This window comes from Lottia gigantea, assembly GCF_000327385.1.
Source record: "Lottia gigantea unplaced genomic scaffold LOTGIsca_49, whole genome shotgun sequence".
In the NCBI taxonomy this organism is placed as follows: Eukaryota; Metazoa; Mollusca; class Gastropoda; family Lottiidae; genus Lottia; species Lottia gigantea.
The window spans coordinates 743,038-763,907 of NW_008709687.1; the positions used below are offsets into that span (position 1 = coordinate 743,038).

Consider the following 20,870-nt stretch of genomic DNA (forward strand, 5'->3'; position numbering starts at 1 on the left):
CGCTTTTTCTGGAGTGGATCGTGGACACTTGCATGTTTTTGCACTATTCCTCTTACGTTCGACGTCTACGGTTACTGTGATTCTTTGACCAGACTATGACGTCCGTTGTTTTCTTTATTTCATGAAATCATGACGTCAGTCTCGCAAGTACCATTAAGGCTGAAATAGTATAATACCGTATCCGGTTACGTTTCTGTGAAATTACACGAACGTCTGATAGAAGATCAGCGTAATTTCCGCAGCTGTTTCGCTTTCTATATTTTGGACTACCGTCCACAAATTAGAGGGTTACATCCCTTTGAAGGTTTCATTTTCATTTCAAAGTAAATCGTTGACCTTTGACCTTAAAAAAGTAAAAATGAAAACTATGGGATGAATGCGGATAAAATAAAGACTAATCTCGTTCACTGTAATTGATATGTGACGGACGATCCATTTGGACATAAACACTCGAAATTAAAACCCAAATCTTTCAAATAGACTGACCAAAAAAACTAGGCGAATCTTTCAAAATAACTGAACCAAAAAATTCGACAAATCTGACAAAATGTAAAATGTCAGCTTATAGAAAGATTTCAGGTTTCGAGTTTAACATTGTTTTGTTAAGTCAAGTCAGTCAAGTCATAAATTATCAAGTTATTGGATTAATTCAGAAATTATGAAATAGTTTGGTGCGGATGGATGAACCATTGTCTCGTTGCTTTAAATCAAGCCATGGTCAAGTATTCTCGAAACGATCTTAGCGCTAGGATATCCTAGGTTCTTATTTTCTATCATAGATCCGGGGACATCCTAGGTTTTTATCTTCTATCATAGATTCTAGGACATCCTAGGTTCTTGTCTTCTGTCATAGATTCTAGGACATCCTAGGTTCTTGTCTTCTGTCATAGATTCTAGGACATCCTAGGTTCTTATCTTCTGTCATAGATTCTAGGACATCCTAGGTTCTTGTCTTCTGTCATAGATTCTAGGACATCCTAGGTTCTTATCTTCTGTCATAGATTCTAGGGCATCCTAGGTTCTTATCTTCTGTCATAGATTCTAGGACATCCTAGGTTCTCATCTTCTGTCATAGATTCTAGGGCATCCTAGGTTCTTATCTTCTAACATTGATTCTAGGCCATCCTAGGTTCTCATCTTCTGTCATAGATTCTAGGACATCCTAGGTTCTTATCTTCTGTCATAGATTCTAGGGCATCCTAGGTTCTTATCTTCTGTCATAGATTCTAGGACATCCTAGCGCTAAGATAGTTTCGAGAAAACGTAGCTTGATTTGCAGGAAATACAGAATTACGTTTGGCACCAGCAAGATTGCTCTTACCATCCTTAATGGCCATTTTCTGTCAATTATTAAGGCCCGCATGATTTTAACATGTCGTGAAGGTCCTATGGTCTCATCACAGAAACATGGTGCTATACGGTTCTGATAAAACCTGACAATATAGCTTACTAAGTAATTACTAAATGACTAAAGTATACTAGATCATGTTCCTTGAATTAGTAATGCTCATTTTCTGTCCATTAAAGACACTCGGCACCAGTTAATTGGACGTAAAACATGAGAATAAATGCATTTCCATTGTAGATTCTAATCGCTTTAATTTCTACCAATTTGACCTCGTCTGACCTTTCTACAGTTTCTGTAGAATTCTATAGATGTGAACGGTTATTGAAAACTGAGCGAGTTAAAATGGCGACTACGTGAATGATTGAAATAGACCAGGAAATGAGTATTGGGGATGGTGTACATTTGTATTGTTTTCGACATGTACTGTTTGTTTGTTTTGAGGCATCACTGCCCCACCCACTCATTTCTCTGTCTCACTGTTTACCAATACTCATTTAGCTTCTGCTTTGATGAATTTCTAAAACCTACGAGTCATGCAGTGGAGTAAATGAATTGAAAAGAATGGGATTGACATTCTACTTTTCTGCACCCGATTGGTGAAGACAGGTAACGCCATGCAATGTGCAATGATGAAATATTCCGACTACCCCTTTTGCGATTTCCAACCGCCGAAGTATCTTTAATGTGCCCAGCATGTAGCACACGAGCCTCGGTATATAATCCATGTCAGCCCCTTCGACCTGCATTTTTGACAAGAGAAACGTACAAAGTAGAGAGATTGGGCCTTTCTTGTGTGAAGGCATCAAATAGAGTTTGAAATCTCCAAAGAGTTTCTCAGCCCGACTTGTGTGTATCATCATAGTTTACTCATGTATCTTGTTATTACATTAGGGGTGGGGCTTAGGTCACAGGGGTTCGACGGGGATCTCCCTCTCAGCTCCAGGCCTTCTCTGTCGTATCTGGTTTTCGTACCTTAAACAGGAACGACAGACCAGAAGTGGTTATGCAAATTGGCAGCCACAATTTGCGGTGTGCTGAAAATTGAACAATACCTCACGAAATCATTAGATATGAGATTATAGCTAGGACATAATAATTCTAGAAATATGGTTCCTTTTCATATAAAACACGAGATGATTGATTGAGTCAATTATTATCCTGATTACACCAAGGGAGACAATTCAGATATCAGGAAATATCAGAAACGAGAAATGCACGTGGCGACAGAGAGATTAGGCTTTACACGTACAGGATAAGGCTTGCGCTAAGGTTTTATTGTACCATTGTTCCGTTTTCAAAACACAAAGATGATATCATACACATTTAAAGGAATTCAGTCGTTGAATTTTAACACAACACACCGATAGCTATTTCAGCTTTAAGAACATCGTCGTTTTAACCACACCCTTATCAATAACTAGATGGGACGGGGTTCATTTTATCCAGTAATAGTTTCGTAATAGTCAGTGAATTCCAAACTATCAAAACGACCTTTTTCATTCAAAGAGGGATGGGTTGCTGGTGTTTACATGATATCAACGATTTTCATATTTACAAAACAAATGTAAAACTGACTATATAGAAGCGTGTTGATTGGTCGGTTCGAAAATCATGTGACAACCTGAATATTTATTAACCTCGCTCTTAATACGTGGCATACTTACTAAAGTGAAACACGGTAGAAATATGTTCAGACTAGAAGTATCAGTAGTAAGGTTATTAAGTCGAGTCTCAACGACAGCACTGACCTAGGTGTGGGATTCCCGTGTTCTATAATCTAAAATTTGAGGGAAAGATCCCTTTATGATATGATACAATAGATTGTGACGTAGTTCAGAAATCTTATAACTGAAAGTCTGTAGAATATTGTAAAATTTCTAAATTGGATTTATTACAGCAGTACAGTAACTTGATACTCAGGGATTTAAGTTTTGTGTCTGCGTCTCTAACAGGCGCCTAATTAATTAATTAACTAAGATTTCAATAATTAGGTAAAATTGCAGGTAAAATCGATATTTGTGATCGGTGACAATGATTGATGATGTCTTGATGATTCTAAAATTGAAATGTGAATTATGTCGATTATGCGAATGAAATCTGGGTCATTAAACTCACTTGAATATAATTCAATATAAATGAATTAGACCGTTGCGTTCGACAAGTCTTGTTCCTTATTTTCAGGGATATAGTAGGTATCCAAACTCCATTCATTTCATTTCTTATCAGGGATGCAGTTCGGAGGGGCTGATTGTTAAACGTTTATCAGATGAGACAGTAAACAGAAGCCCTACGAGCTATACTACAAGCTGGGCACGTTACAGATCTACTGACTGTTGAAGACGTAGTCGGTGTCCTGGAAAACATTCCCCTATTGCACACTGCAGGCCTATGGCATTACCTGTCTTAATCAGTAACTGAAAAGAACGTAAACATCATTCCATAATTTGGATCTTTGAAGAAAAAAATGATGTATCTTAAACTTTTTCATCAAATAAGCATTGTTAGCTTAACTTCTATTTCAACTTATTAAGAATTTCACAATCACGTGACATTTTGACTGACAGCTACCACCTTCCCTCCTTCCGCCCTCTTCTTAATGACGAAATAATGAATTAATATTATCCAGTTTTTGAAAACCAATATGAATAAAAATTAATTAAAATATCTTGTCTTTCGCCTTAAAGAAGTCTGTTCAAGATTGTTACCATGGAAACGGTATATTATTCAATCAATAAACCACTTTTTCACTATATTTTTTTAATTAATATGACGTAGAAAGTCATTAAGGAAAGATAGAACAGGTACTGGATTACACTCATTGTTAGCCAGTTCGTCTCCTTCATTTCCAATCTGAATCTTAGTCCGATACCTACTGACTGAATAAAAGCATTCGATGATAGTTATCATTAGCTAAAGACATAAAACTCTACATTTTATTTCACCCGAGCGTTGAGAGCTATGGAATTGCTAAACGTAGCCTATTAAAGGGATTGTAACGAAGTTTTAAATATTATGTGTATCACTGTGGGTCACTGATGGCATCAATAAGCACCATTATTTCAGTTTCTCCTTTAGATATACAAATTATAAAAAAAAGTGAAATTATCAAATACAGATTTTATTCCATAAAAATAATCATGGAAAACACAACAAAATAAAATCAGCTACCATTGATTGAGAAGGAATGAATTCAAGTGATGACGGCAAGCTACAACAGTATCGATACTAGTCCGACAACTCTGGCACTACCTAGTTCTTCTGACGTTATATACAGACGTGATATCTCTACATAGTTCCTCAGACATGATATACGGATGTGTACACAGTTTCTCAGACGTGATATACAGACGTGATATCATATCTGTATATCACGTCTGAGGCGATATTATATCTGTATAATTATCACGTCTGATAAACTGGGTGTGACGATATCATATCTGTATATCACGTCTGAGGCGATATCATATCTGTATAATTATCACGTCTGATAAACTGGGTGTGACGATATCATATCTGTACATCACGTCTGAGGCGATATCATATCTGTATATCACGTCTGAGGCGATATCATATCTGTACATCACGTCTGAGGCGATATCATATCTGTATATCACGTCTGAGGAACTGAGTGTGACGATATCATATCTGAGGAACTGGTCAGGGCCAGAGTTGTCATGATATATCAGCATGTAATATATACAATAGAAGCAACATGATTGGTTGAATAATAATCATATTCTAAGGATTAACCAATCAGTGAACACATTTGGTAATTTTTATTATAATTTTGAGCTTTAGTTCATTTCAATCAGCATTTTTCTTTAAACTGGTCCATCCACATTGATGTCTTGCAAATTACAGTGTGGAATATATATCTTTAAGATTCTAGGCACTGTTCCTACAGAAATGTTAGGATACAAGTTCAGCCATTAGTGTGGATTTTTACATTAAGCATATCTACCACAAAATTGGTCGCATCTATGGAGTTCATTTCTTAAATAAATATTGCAATCAAACATTAATGTAAAAAAAACAACAAAATTATATTGTTAAGATGTTTTTCAAAACAGATAGTTCAAATTTGATAGTCCATGTTGTTTTTACTGGTAGCTCCACTTGAGGCAAGTGTACAGTTTGGTGAAACATATTTAAAGATGGGTTTCCTTGTTTTTTAGTGTCAAATTAAGCAAACTATTTGATTAATTGGTGTTTCTAATGAATTATCATGTATTCTTAATCATATCATTATGTGCTTATTGTATATGATTAAGAGTTTCAACCAATCATAAATGTCCATGTATGTACAGTCTGGATAAACAAAAAAAAACTTCTTGACCTTTCTTTCAATGGTCACTCATTGGAATTCTGCTGGTAATTCTCTTCTAATTTAGCTAATTATGAATTAATTATGGACATGTGAGACAAACTAGTATTTTTCCAAGTCATTAGAACACTTCTACTTTCTATTCATATAAATGTTAGCGTTTTCATTTTCATAAATAAAAACAAGGGAACCCATCTTTAAGCACATCTATTTTGGGTAAAATAATTAATGTGACAGTTTTTTTCAGGAGGGTAGAAATAGGTGCGTATTATATTCGCAATTATACAGTTAATATTGGAACTTTACAAAACAGGTAAGAATTGTGTTCCTTATTACTTAAAGTACCTTAAAATAAAATGAACTGGTTTTTTAATGATCTGAATCGTACAAAGTTGTGCATTAATATCTTTGTTAAAGTACAATGCAGTTACCCTCAGCAAAAACATGAAACAAAAAAATATTTATCTGCCTTTTAATCTGATTGTTTTGAGATAAAATGAAAACATTATTTACTAAAATAAATTAAATATTTACAAATAAAAATATGATTATTTACATTTCTAGATGGAATTTTTACAAATGAAAATGATAAAGTATATTACTGAACAAGCAAGGCATAATCCTGAAAGCTATATGCGGACATTAGGTCAGAGGCCTTATTCTTGAAAACTTACCTTCAATTTTAGTATTTCAGTCTGATTGGTCAATCAATCAAAAAATTTAAATTCAGTTTTGTTATCCAATCAGATAACTGTATTTCTTAAATTGTGGATTTAATTTAACTTAAGTTTTGGAGGCACGACTAGTCCATTTTAACTTTAAGGTAGTTTAAGTGGTAAAGAACTCCATACAAGTCTTTCCTGTATAGTTTCAAATACTATCTATTCTACCTGAAATAAAGTGAACTATTCTTGTTTATGTTTTGATGTAAACCAGATGTGTAAAGATATCTTTGCTTATAGATACACATTAAGGTGGCACTCGATTGGAGAGTTCTGAACAGGTTCCGTCTTTTCCAATTCTGTCCTCGATGGAATGGTACGGAAGCGGAATATGTCACATTTTTTCGGAACACCTGGAACACTTTCTGAACTCTGTTTCAACTTATGTTATTGAATATCCTGTTCATTCCATGAATCCCGAACGTGCTGAACTAACCAATCAAGCGACCCCATAATGAGCTAAAATATACTGCTAAAACCAAGCTATATACTTTATAAAATATATAAGGAGTATATAAGCTATATATGAAGAAAAGCTATGCACAATCATTGTAGAGTATGAGCTATATTTACAAAATATATAGGAAGAAATGGATAACAAGTTATATAAACAGTTATATATGGAATATTCAGTATATATTTATTATATATACTATAGCATATATTCACAGAAATAAGGAATATACAAGAAATACAGTAGTATATAAGCTCTATCTACAGTTATTTTAAAATATGGAATTTTCAGTTATTCACAGAAATAAGACTTGTATAAGAATATATAAGGGATCTATAAGTAATATACAAGAATATATAAGGAATCTATAAGAAAAACAATAGTTCTATATATACAGTTATTTTCAGTTATTCACAGAAATAAGTAATATATAAGAATATACAAGGAATCTATAAGTAATATATAAGAATATACAAGGAATCTATAAGTAATATATAAGAATATATAAGGAATCTATAAGTAATATATAAGAATATATAAGGAATCTAAAGCTCAATATACAGTTATATTAAAATATGGAATAAGTAATATAAGCTATTTATAAACAATATGGAATATTAAAACTATATGGAATATTAAAACTATATGGAATATGGAATAAGTCAAGCCAAGATATAAGTTTCATTCACAGTCTGATTCAAACCTTAAACAGAAGCAATCTACACAATTTTGAAGTAGAATAAATAGTTATTGAAACCTTTTCAAATCATATTTAGGCATATACATAGGTGGCACTCCATTGTTGAGTTCTGAACAGCTTCCATCTTCCAATTCTGGCCTAAATCAAAACAGAATTTTCTCTTCTATTCCTCTCAACGCCAATTTGAAATCTGTCCGCACCTACTATTTTTTCGGCTCTCGTGTAGCGTGTTGTGAACTTGATTTATTGATAGTTCTGTTAATTTCATGAATCCCGAATGAGCAGGACTCACCAATCGAGCACCCCTTAGTATCAATTATTATTCATTCTACCTGAATATACCGTGAACTGCCCGTTGTTATATTTAGAATCAGACCTGAACAAATAAATATATTTGCTCGACCATACTTGACTTTTTAAATATGTGTACATAAAAATTATCTAAGATATTAACAATTTGTAAAATTTGGAATATATATTAAAAATATCAAAGAAGATAAAATATAAATATTTTGCAGATGGTTTGGAATGGAAGATATTTTGAATTATTTCCCTGAAACTCTTTCAGAATTTTAGAAAGATTATCTTGTACATTTTTAATACTTAGATTACGAAGGAAGACTTCTAAAAAAATTCATAATATATTATTTCAAATACCGTATATTTCTGTATATAATGCGCACCTGTGTATAATGCGCACTCCTTCCTTTTCACATAGTCTCTCATTTACTCGTCAATTCTGCTAGTGGCAATGTCCATATTTGATTTGTTTAGATTTTTTCTATGTCACTTCTTTTTGGAACCAACCTCTGTGAATTATTCTTATTTAGGCTAATGCAAACATAATCCATTTCCAGAATTATAATGATCATTATAGCCATGATTTGATTGTCAACCATAAAATCCATCATGTTTCACTACTTAAAGGGCTTGATTCAAAACTTTTCAATATTTCACATTATTTGTTCACTAAAGTTAATAAAAAAAAACATCAATAATCTTTTTCCAGTTCCTTCTCCAGATAGGACTCTTTCATTTTTTATTGACTGAATGTTTATCGGCTGTAGTCAGTAAAACAAAACCATATCTATACAAATCAATTCAACTACACACTTATTTATGGGAGCTTTAAGTCACTAATTTACCTTCAGTTTTTACAACTCAAGAAAATGTTTCACTAAGCACACAATTAGTTCAAATATTCACTTAAAACAAAACATTATCACATTTGTCATGGTCCTAGTATATGGAAATGAAATGGAGTTTTACATCCTACTGTTCAGTATCTTATAGGACTACTCAAGGCACTTGATAAGTCTACAATATTATATCACAGTCTGTAACCACATAGCACCATTCTAGTTTATTCTGAAACAGAGCACAAAAACCATAGTCTTAAATGAATGATGTAGTGGATCCATTTTTACAAAAACTTAACTCCAGATGAGCGTTCAATTCATCTGATTGGTCAATGATCCAAACCACAAACATTGAATCAACTTTTCATTTGAGGCAGTATATCAATTATAAAACAAATTGCAAAAAGTTCCACATCATGAACTCTCTACAATGTGGCTAAAAAAATGAAAGAAAAAAAATGACTGAACTAACCTGTATCCATAAAGATATTTACATTAGTAAAGCAATCCTTCATTGTACTGAAATAAATACAAAGGGCCATGGTTCATTTTTATCCAAATAGCTTGGTATAAAGCGATGAATTTTTATCAATCAAAACCACCTTTTTAAACAAGAGAGGTTGTCTGTACTAGTACATAGAATATTCATGATTTTCTTCTGTGTGTTCAAATCACAAAACAGTTGATAGAGATTATTTCAGACTTTTATAGCACATGACTTTCCTTTACTTCTTCAAGATATTATAAATAAGAAATAAGATATATTTTTGTACCTGAGCCATGAGAATGGCTGATATCCATTTATACAAATCTTCCTGACTTGTAAAACATACACTTTTACCGAAATATCCATTTCTATAATTAAAACAAAATTCATAATATAAGAATCAAGCAAGACCATATTCAGTATATCAAGGGCAGTAACTCTGTAAATATTTGTCAGTTGGACTCTGATCCTTAATCAGAAATGAAATGAATGGAGATTTACGTCCTACTTTTTATGACGGGCAATGCCATTCAGGGTGCAATGAGGGAAATTTTTGCCAGGACAGCGACATTAGCCTACTCTTTTTTGATTTCCAACTGTCAAGGGATCTTTAACGTGCATAGTCTGTTTATTGTCCCATCTGAACAACTGATCCTAAATACCAGATTAGATGAAATTCTCACAAAAACTGTGGCCTCTGTTGAGTTCACAAGCCATTCTGAGAATCCTTTATGGTCTTCGAGAGAACCCTTCTTGGGTATAAAAACCCCAGGCTAGGTTTACAATTGTACTGATTTAAAAAAAAAAAAAATACTCACTTAGATGGTTTCTCGTGCTTGGATAAAAACGTAAAACCAAATCTGAAATAATAAAAATAATAAAAAAGTCATTAACCATCAGATACATCAATTCATCTCATGCTGACAAGTGTTTCAGATATAAGATCTATTTTGGGTAAAATTTCTCAATACTGAACTTTCGGTGTATGAGCAAAGTCAGCCAACTGATTGAAAATAAAGGGAGATAACTTAAAATAAAGGATAACTTAAAATAAAGGGAGATAACTTACTTGGAGGGAATAGAAGATCGTCTGGGATCAACTCCGATATAAATAATCATATCCTCAGCATTGATACTCCATAAACAGTTGTTGGCCTGTAATAAATATAAAAATATGGTACAAAGTTTACCTTTATTCAAAGTGAAACAGTTGTCCAGTCATCTAATACTGGATATAAATAACAAAACCACCAAAAACACCCCTCATTTTACTAATGAGCTCTTCCAATCATACATATACAGTTTCATATTGATAGAAAGTATGCATGTGTGGAAGAGTTCAATAGTTATTTAAGGGGTGTCAAATAAATGACTAGCAAACTATAACCAATCTTGGTTATTTAAATGTATGCTTTACTAACATGACGATATTATCTGAATAAATATTTTGTACAAAAATTCTAAAAAAAACAGAAGCCAGCCAAGTATAAAAGAAGAGATAAATTTTTTACCTTAGAATCTTTATAACAGGAGAATCTAGATTGTTTAAAATCAAACGTCATCTTTTTAAAGCTTTTCTTTTCACTATATTTCAACTCTGATAGTAAATATTTACTAGGATCATACTGAAAGTTATATTACATAATTATTTAAACAGAACCTGAAACATGTTGTCTCTCAGAGTTTCACGCTATGCGATATTTAGACAACTGATCTATTTCAGTCTGTGTCCTAACTGAAGTTTGACATGAAGTAGTACATGTTACTGTGATGGTCTACTTTAGGACAGGCAACACCATGCAGTAAGCAATGAGGGAAACCTAGTCATATGGTTTTTTATTGATTTGAGACTCAAAAGAGTTTTTAATTAAATGTAAGAAAAAAAAAGTTTTTTGATCTGTATGAATTTTCTGAAAAATTTCAACTTACGGAATCGTTGATCTTTGACATGAGTTCGTTTGTTTTTAAACATAAACAGAAACCTTTCCTGATATCTTCCGTCCAGTCACTCCATCGGCAGACGTCTAGAAATACCTGATTCGACCAGTGTAGAGGGCGCTCTTTAAAATACATGATTCATAATTACATGATTTTAATAGTTTACGTATGTAAAGTATGCCGACATAAGTTTTTGATACTCAATCCTCATCAGGATAGCTAGTTAAGGAAAAGAAATGGATGGACATGGGTACTGACGATATATGTTCAATCAAAACAGAAGTGGGCATATAAAAATCTAGATATATTCCAATACAAAGATATTTGTAGAAATATAAGTATTAATGGTATGAGGTCAGCAGTATATTGATTATAACTTACCTAATTTTCCATCAAATAAGATTTCATGTAAATTGTAATTTCGTTCTACGACAATTCGTTTATTATAAAAATAATCTACTACTTCCATAGCTGTATTTCTAGCTGTAATCTACAATAAAATAGACAGAGTTTACAATAGTTTTATCTCAGCACTAGACATAGGTAACGCCATGCAGTGTGAAATGAGGGAAATTCTGCCAGGTCAACAGCATTAGTCTGTTTGTTTTTTTTCAATTTCCAACTGTCAAGGGATCTTCAATGTGCACAGCCTGTAGCATGAAGGGCCTTTGGTAATTGTCCTATCTGAATAAGTACATGCTTTTTCCAGGTCATCCCCTCCGACCTGCATCACTGAAATGGAGTTAAAAAATCTGAAGGTATTCTCTCGACCATTGCACGGATTGAACCTTGGACCTTCAGGTTAGCGACCAAGCGTCTAACTCACTGAGCAACCAAGGTTTCCTGATTTTGACTTATAGATTATGAAGATAATACAGAGTTAAAACTGAGCCTACCGTGACCATCTCACAGTCACCGTTCAGTTGATATTTGGTTATAGGTATTAATAAACTATCAGATGGCATCGACTGAAAATAACAAGACATAGGTCAACTTTACTTCAAGTTCAATAGATCTTTCTTGTATTATCCATTTCCAAATGGTATTCATGATTTAGGATCTCCCCAATTTGTTTTGATCTTTTAAATCAGATCTCTACATCTATGCTTTATTTGACTTACAGATGCATCAGACTTCAGATTTGCTATCTAAAAAGAATTTAATACATATGAAATTGAGCTCTATCATCAGCTGAAATTGAGCTTTATCAGCTGCTAAACCAAATCTTTAAGACAACTATGCTATCAGCTGGTAAAGCAAATATTTAGACATCTATACAGTTAGCTAATATTGAGCTCTAAAAGCTTATAAGCAAATATTTATACAGTTGTACAGATAGCTAAAATTGAGCTTGATCAGCTAGTAAAGCAATTATTTAGACCATTACACAGATAGCTGACATTGAGCTCTATCAGCTGGTGAAGCACATATTAAGACAGCTATACAGATAGCTGACATTGAGCTCTATCAGCTGGTGAAGCACATATTAAGACAGCTATACAGATAGCTGAAATTGAGCTCTGTTAAGGCAAATATTTAGAACACCACCCCTCATCGTTTAACTTACCAGTCTGTCATTGACCCCACCCCCTATTACCTAACTTACCATCATCCTGCCCCTGCCCCTGTCTTTCCCCTTACTTACCATTCTGGGACTGGATTCTATGTCTTTTATTTTTCTTTCTGCTTCATCCATCTTATCCTCTATTGACTTTTCTTGGTCTAACTGAAATAAGATCATGTTTATTTTAAAATTCAGAGGTATTTGATCATATGATTGGTTTAAATTTGAACTCATTTAGAACATACCAAAATCAAGAATGTATACAGATTGTAATGAGAATACTCACACGAAATAAAGAGTCATGATAGTTGATAATATCAGAGATAACACACAGTTGTAATGGAAGGTTGGTCTGATAACTTGCTGGTACCTGAAACATAAATATAATAAACATTATAGAGATATAGATTTCAGGTAGAATATGCTAATGCCATTGTCCTTTTCAAATGGTGTTGCCCATCTTCATTAGCCCACATGGTGCAGAAAAGTAAGACGTAAAACTCCATTCATTTCATTTCATTTTTTCAGGTAGAATAAAAAGGAATTAAAAACTACAAGACTTATAGTGGAGCTTGATATCAATAAAGTCTTTGGACTTTGAACTCAAGAGCTAAATATTGGATGTTAAAATTCAATATTATGGTGTCTGTGTTATGCCATAATGACTTTTTTTTTGTCCGTACTGTTCATATTATATTAAGTAGCAAAATTTACTCCAGGGTAAGAAATGGTGTGCATTATATTCACAAATATACAGTATACATTTACCTCAGAAGCATCTGGTATCAACAAGGAGGGAGCGAAACAGGTAGCAAGGTTTTCTAAGGTCATCTGATTTTCACTGGTATATTGGTTCACTCTAAAATATAACAAGTCATTATTCAATCTTGTTAAAACAAGATTACAATTCTGTTTCTTTTTTGTTTTCAGATATTTTTTATCTTCATTGTAATCTAACAAGTTTTCTACCACAGTCTTGTTCAGTCTTATAATACCATGCAGTTTTCAATGTGGGAAACTTTGCCAGGAAAGCAGCATTAGTCTACTCCTTTTCGATTTCCAACTGTCGAGGGATCTTTCACATGCACAGCCTGTAGCACACAGGGCCTTGATTTATTGTCCCATCCAAACAACTAGACATTTTTTTCCATGTCAACCTCTCCAACCTGCATCACTGACAAGAGGAATTGGTATTTTTTGTGAAAATCTCTGGTTATAAAAGCATTAATAAAAGTAAACTTACTTATGAAGATGCATGACTATTTTTTTCAAGGTATTAAAATGTATTTCTGGCATACGATCTAATAAATAACTATACCAGGCTAGCTTGTTCTTAATCTCTGAGATAGCTGAAAGATCAAACACATACTTTAACACAGTGAGTCCTGCTTAATGACCACCTTTTATAAAATATCACCTTCAATATGAGACCACAATAAAGTCCCCACTGACGACTTATCAAAGTATTAAACGACTGATAAGTGACTACCGTCATTATGAGACCAGTGACCTTTTATTTGTACTCCAGCGACATCAAAGTATGTGAACTCTTTTAAAGAGATGCTGCTTTGAGTAACCAAAATAAAATAATAAGCTATGTGAACTCTCTTAAACAGATGCTGACCAACTAAGTTGCAAATGAGCGTCAAATATTTTGACATTAGGGAAAACAAAACCTTTTTAAACAAACAACAAAACCAAGTTCTGGTAGATTAGAAAAATGTCATCACCTACCTGCAGTTTGCATCCATTGTATATAATCCTGAGTAAATACTGAAGAAGTTAGTCCACGAAGAAAACGTTTCACAGCATTAGCTACTTCGTGATCTGAATAATCTTCTAAACGAACACTTCGTGGATCTGAATATAAAATAAGGTTGTAAAATATAGTCCAGTATTTGTGAAAGTTGAATCATGTGATAAACCACTAACTTAATTTTTTGTAGGGTTTATTGCACACAGGGGCATATCTAGAAAATGCCTGAGGGTAGACCAAAAATGAGAGGTGGCTTTCCAAGGCGAGGCCAAAGCCCCTTGAAGCCGGGGGAGCTGGGGCTGCCGGAGGCCCCAATAAGCCAATAGAAGTCAGATGGCAAAGATGAATTTTGAGTATTTAGAGGGCCTAATTATCACTTTAAAAAAAGGCCTGAGGGGAGGGGGATGACCAGATGGCCAACACCCTAAATACGATACTGATTGTGCATGTCATGTGTTTCTGATACACAATCCTCATCAGGATAGCTAGTTGGACAACCAGGGTTAAATTTCCAATATAAAACTCACTGAGTGGGATCAAAACAAACGATATATACCTGAAATTTGATTCAACTTACCGTTTCTAAGTTCTGTTAATAATAAATTAACTCTGGAATGGGTGGCACTTTCACGATAAATACCTCTAGTTTTAATACCTGTATCAATAAAATCAAACATATTACAACTAATATCTAACACACTGCTTATATACAGCTGATGTAGCACAGTCAGTTAGAGTGTTGGAATCTCTATATGACATCATTGCTTGGTTACTTCCAACATATAATGGTCATGTGCTCTTATCTTAGTCAACATGTGAAAGTTTGATAATCTTGAATAAGTCAATCCAGAAAAGATCAATGCCAAGATGTTTGGTAGAAGCAGCTGATAGAAAGGATAACTGTGAACCTTAGTTAATTGGTTTTTGGAATTGTCAACTCAGCATCCCTTTCAGAGAGTCTACATAGCTAATTATGTTTATTTGGTATTTAGGTTTGTCAACTCAGCAACCCTTTCAGAGAGTCTACATAGCTAATAATGTTAATTTGGAATTTGAGTTTGTCAACTCAGCATCCCTTTCAGAGAGACTACATAGCGAATAATGCTCATTTGGTATTTAAGCTTGACATCTCAGCACCTCTTTCAGAGAGTCCACAAATCTAACAATTCAATATTGGTATAGTTCTGTACACTTACCATTATTAGTAATATAATTCAAACATCTATCAACAATAACAGGTACGTTATCTGAGGCCAGCTGTTGATCATCTAGAGCTGTACCACTACTCTAAAAACAAGATACAACTAATTAGTACAAGACTCTGATTTGTGTCCCACCCCACATAATGGTTTTTGCCACTCCACTCCATGCTAACGTGGCCCTCACACCATAGCGATCACCATAAGAATGGCGGTCCTAAGTTTGAGTTCTGAGTTGTATTTGGACCATTTCATTATTAGCAACCATATACAACTGGTTATCACTATGGTGTGAAGACACCTTTAGCATTTTACAAAGTCATTTCAGCAAATTCACTCCCGCAGCTATTGTGATAGTGATGTTATAAATACTGAAATGGTGCATATCCAAACTTAACAATTACCTTGATTGATTTTTCCAGTTCAATTCGGAGTCTTTCTGTATCACGACTTAGATCAGCCTGAATATAGAGAGCCCTGAAAAAAACAGAAAATTTTATTGTCAAACCTCACAAAACCTTTCTCACTCACTACTGTCTAAACAGCTCCCCATCCTTAAAAATAGTGACCTTACTCAACTTTTGTATTTTCGAACACATGGTACCATTACGCAATTGGGTTTGTCAACTTGGCCATCTTCATAGTAGAAGACACATTTATAACAATGTAAATTTGACATTTAGGTTAGTATATTTCATTTTCAATTCAGAGGCTCCACAAAAATACGTTTATATTGGTATTCTTCACTGTTCATTAGAAAATCTTGCTAGCTGTTTTACTAGGTCCATATTGTAGGTTTGAAATCTGATTAAAAGACACTCACCTTCCAGGAGAGTTGACCACAAAATGATAGCCAGATTCTAAACATTTATTACAACCTGTTTCACTTCCCTGATGTTCTGAAATAAAATTAATAAACTTTGATTGTATGCCTGAATTGGAAAGTTAACCCCATTTTCAAAACTAACTGTCCTGATGAGGGTCATGTATCTAAAACATGTGCCAGTAGCATGAGATGAGTTCGCGTTGTAAGCTAACATTAAGTCATATATTAGAAAGTTTACCCCATTTTCAAAACAAACTGTCCTGATGATGATTGTGTATCTAAAACATGTATTGGTAGTATGAGATGAGCTCTAGTCATGTATACCATTTAAAAGATTTCAACAAGAAGATAACTTACTGATACTACTGGCTTTCCGTAAATCCACTGTTTCTAATTTATTAGTTTCTTTACTTAAATAATATAATATTCTCCAATTGATCATAATCCATGTTCGAGTCCAATCCTAAAACAGAAAGGGAAAAATTCAATATGCCAAGCTATGCAGTGTGCACTGAAGGAAATTTTGTCAGAAATTAGTCTACTAGAACACCCCACTCTTTTTGGTAGCGAAAAAGAACCTAACTTGCCAAGCCACCCAGGGGAAAATATTGTTTTTGTATGTTATCATTTCTTTAGATGGGAGTGGCTATTTTTGATTGACATATTAAATCCGCCTTGTGCATGTGCTAAGTCTTCAATAATTTATGTTAAGTACTTTTTGTACTTTTTCAATTTTTACTTCATAGGCCAACGCAGATGCAGTCTTAATATTCTTTTTTAACATCTAATCAAGCTCAATCTCATTTTGAAAAGGGAAACAGATATCTGAAATCTCTTTCCAACCATTAAGACGCTTAAATCATTAATAATAACTAACCTCTGCTATAGAATCTTTCATATAGAAATTTCCAGCTAGAGAGAAATCCATCATTCCAACATGGTCCATGACTGTTATAGGACAAATTAACTACAATATAAAAATATTTTTATATTTAACAAAGAGATGGTGTACTATCAAATGCAATCCAAATGAGGCAAATTGGGGTCATGTTGATTCGTTTACACTTCTGTAGTTTTGTCATTTTTTTAAAAGTGAGGTTTTTTCGTTTCATTTGCCCACGATATTTAAAATCCTTGACTACTTTACATTCAACTCAAGAAAATACTTAGGTGTGGCTTGAATTTGTTAACATTGAAAAATAAATTTGGTATTTTGGTAGCATTGCTTTGTTTAGGAGTGTAGTTTTTGAAACTTTGAAGTTTGAAAATCGTTGGTGCCGTCAAACTTCCCTAAGAGCCCTTTTTCTAAGATAATTCTACACCTACCCTAGATAAAGCTTGTAGCCACAACCTCCTCTCTGTTTCATTTTCGGCAGAAAATAAATAAATTCTCTGATTATTTCTGTTGGTACTGATTTCAAAAGCTGCTGATTGTCTGAAAGTAAGCAAAAATTTCTTAAGAATAGTAGATAAGCATTACAATCATAAGTAGTTTTTTGCTTGCAAACTTCAAAAGTACATCATTAAATATTTACTTAACAATTTGTGGTGTTTTTTGAATTAACACTCTATATGGCTACTTAAAGCTATCATGCATTTAATATAATTAAGTCTAATAGAAGTAAATGTGGTCAACTCATGGCAGACACAAGGGTTTAATTTTTTTTTATAAAGGCATGATAGCTTTAATTTCTTAGATTTTTTTTGTATGTCCTGTTAATGGCTACAACATAGAGGCTGCTGGATTGGTGAGTTCTGGAATCAACAGAACATTCAATCAAACAAGTTGGAACAGAGTTCAGAACGCGTTTAACATGTGCCGAAAAAATATTAGGTGCAGACGGAATTCAAAATGGTGGAGAAGGAAATAGATGGGAAAATTTTGAATGTGACGTCCGCTTTCATACATTCGATTGGAGGCAGAATTGGAAGAGACGGAACTCTCTAATCGAGCACAACTGAATACAATAACTTACTTTTCTAAGGTGGTAGTTGTGATCATTAACATGTACTTTCTTTCTATAGAATCTTTGGCTGTTGTACTCTGTAATAAACCAGAATAAATTAATACTATTCTGATTGTTGAAACACTTTGGATTCTGATAAATCGTTCCTAATTGTGCTAATAAGAATGGGAAATGCATGGCAGTGTACAACTAGGCAAACTTTTAGGTTAATGTCCAATCGTTCCATTTTTAAGAAATAAATTTTTCACGATGCAATAAGAAATAAGTGATTTTTTTTACACTGGCCAAATTTGTTGAGGAACCTTCAACATGCACAGCCAACAGACAAATTTCCAACTCAACAACAATCACATGCTTTAAGTGCAAAAAAAAAAACTTCAGACTTTACACAAGCATGCTTATGTTATTTTAAGGAATTGCAAAGAGGTATTCTAGACTTTGAATGTAAATCAGAGACACTTATAGCTTCAATTTAAACTGTTACCATCGGTAATTCCTGAAATTCCAGATTGATATCACTGGCTGACATGATATCAGAGATCCAGAACTCTCTAAACTCTAGAATGGTAGAAATAGAAGCTACAAGTGTCTCATATACACAAACACAGGCTGGCAACCACTGTTGAATTCCTCTTCACTAGAGGGGCTGTTAATTTCTTTAAGGGTTTCATAATACGGGAACTATCACTTAGAATTTACATTCATTAGGGTATCATATCATTCATTAGGGTATCATATCGTTCATTAGGATATCATATCATTCATTAGGGTATCATATCATTCATTAGAGTATCATATCATTCATTAGGGTATCATATCATTCATTAGAGTATCATATCATTCATTAGGGTATCATATCATTCATTAGAGTATCATATCATTCATTAGATTATCATATCATTCATTAGAGTATCATATCATTCATTAGGGTATCATATCATTCATTAGGGTATCATATCATTCATTAGGGTATCATATCATTCATTAGGGTATCATATCATTCATTAGAGTATCATATCATTCATTAGGGTATCGTATCATTCATTAGGGTATCATATCATTCATTAGGGTATCATATCATTCATTAGAGTATCATATCATTCATTAGGGTATCGTATCATTCATTAGGGTATCATATCATTCATTAGATTATCATATCATTCATTAGGGTATCATATCATTCATTAGATTATCATATCATTCATTAGGGTATCATATCATTCATTAGGGTATCATATCATTCATTAGAGTATCATATCATTCATTAGGGTATCGTATCATTCATTAGGGTATCATATCATTCATTAGAGTATCATATCATTCATTAGGGTATCATATCATTCATTAGGGTATCATATCATTCATTAGGGTATCATATCATTCATTAGGGTATCATATCATTCATTAGGGTATCATATCATTCATTAGAGTATCATATCATTCATTAGGGTATCATATCATTCATTAGGGTATCATATCATTCATTAGAGTATCATATCATTCATTAGGGTATCATATCATTCATTAGGGTATCATATCATTCATTAGAGTATCATATCATTCATTAGGGTATCATATCATTCATTAGGGTATCATATCATTCATTAGGGTATCATATCATTCATTAGATTATCATATCATTCATTAGGGTATCATATCATTCATTAGGGTATCATATCATTCATTAGGATATCATATCATTCATTAGGGTATCATATCATTCATTAGGGTATCATATCATTCATTAGGGTATCATATCATTCATTAGGGTATCATATCATTAATCTTAATATTCAATGTTAATTAAGGGCTCATTTTGGCTCTCGCATCAAAGAATTTAATCATAGCTTTGTATAGCTCTAAAAGAGATTTTTGTTTACTGGAATTGTTTTGCGTGTAGGGATTTTATTTTTTGTATGGCTTTTACTTAATTAAGTTTGCAACATCATTAGACTTGATAAAGAAAAAATCCATGATCGAACAAAGTCATATTAAAATTTGCAAGAGCCAAAATAAGCCCTTATATTTAGCAAACTTATACAAGTTTAAGATCATGCAATATTAAAATACAGCAATGACAATTGTGCAGATCTTGGTCAGTAATTAGTTTAGTTTGGTGGTTGTTATGGCTTGAGGATGATATGTTCTTATAGCACATGACATACAAAAAAGTTATGTCTGTGTAGTGCCAACTCTTTTTTTTTCCGTCAGGATGGTGACAAGAGATTTTTCCTTGATGTTAAAAAGAATGCGCATCATAATTCTTGTGCTCTATATTCAAAATTATTTTTCGAAATTTTGAATTTATGTTTTTTAGGTTTAGAGGAACCATCCCTCANAATCTAAAAATCGTGACTTAAGAAAATATCATCCATTCGGCCACCCTTCCAATATAAATATGTAACACGATAGCATTTAAATATTATGAATATATTTACATACATTA

At 33.2% G+C, this 20,870-nt stretch overlaps 1 protein-coding gene across 1 annotated transcript in view; it reads right to left on the reverse strand.

The window, feature by feature from the left end:
- Positions 1–8,865: 8,865 nt before the first annotated feature.
- The window catches only part of LOTGIDRAFT_165061 (hypothetical protein), a gene marked incomplete at both ends in the record, with an annotated part of 23,380 nt that continues 11,375 nt past the window's right edge, over positions 8,866–20,870 (reverse strand). The window contains 21 exons of the mRNA XM_009061579.1: positions 8,866–8,916; positions 9,461–9,542; positions 9,993–10,034; positions 10,244–10,329; positions 10,686–10,799; positions 11,104–11,234; positions 11,494–11,602; positions 12,009–12,080; positions 12,758–12,838; positions 12,963–13,046; positions 13,445–13,535; positions 13,920–14,025; positions 14,411–14,536; positions 15,010–15,087; positions 15,629–15,719; positions 16,036–16,108; positions 16,455–16,530; positions 16,815–16,920; positions 17,335–17,424; positions 17,784–17,892; positions 18,434–18,501. Coding sequence (XP_009059827.1) covers positions 8,866–8,916; positions 9,461–9,542; positions 9,993–10,034; positions 10,244–10,329; positions 10,686–10,799; positions 11,104–11,234; positions 11,494–11,602; positions 12,009–12,080; positions 12,758–12,838; positions 12,963–13,046; positions 13,445–13,535; positions 13,920–14,025; positions 14,411–14,536; positions 15,010–15,087; positions 15,629–15,719; positions 16,036–16,108; positions 16,455–16,530; positions 16,815–16,920; positions 17,335–17,424; positions 17,784–17,892; positions 18,434–18,501 — 1,866 coding nt within the window. The remainder of the gene's footprint in view (positions 8,917–9,460; positions 9,543–9,992; positions 10,035–10,243; positions 10,330–10,685; positions 10,800–11,103; positions 11,235–11,493; positions 11,603–12,008; positions 12,081–12,757; positions 12,839–12,962; positions 13,047–13,444; positions 13,536–13,919; positions 14,026–14,410; positions 14,537–15,009; positions 15,088–15,628; positions 15,720–16,035; positions 16,109–16,454; positions 16,531–16,814; positions 16,921–17,334; positions 17,425–17,783; positions 17,893–18,433; positions 18,502–20,870) is intronic.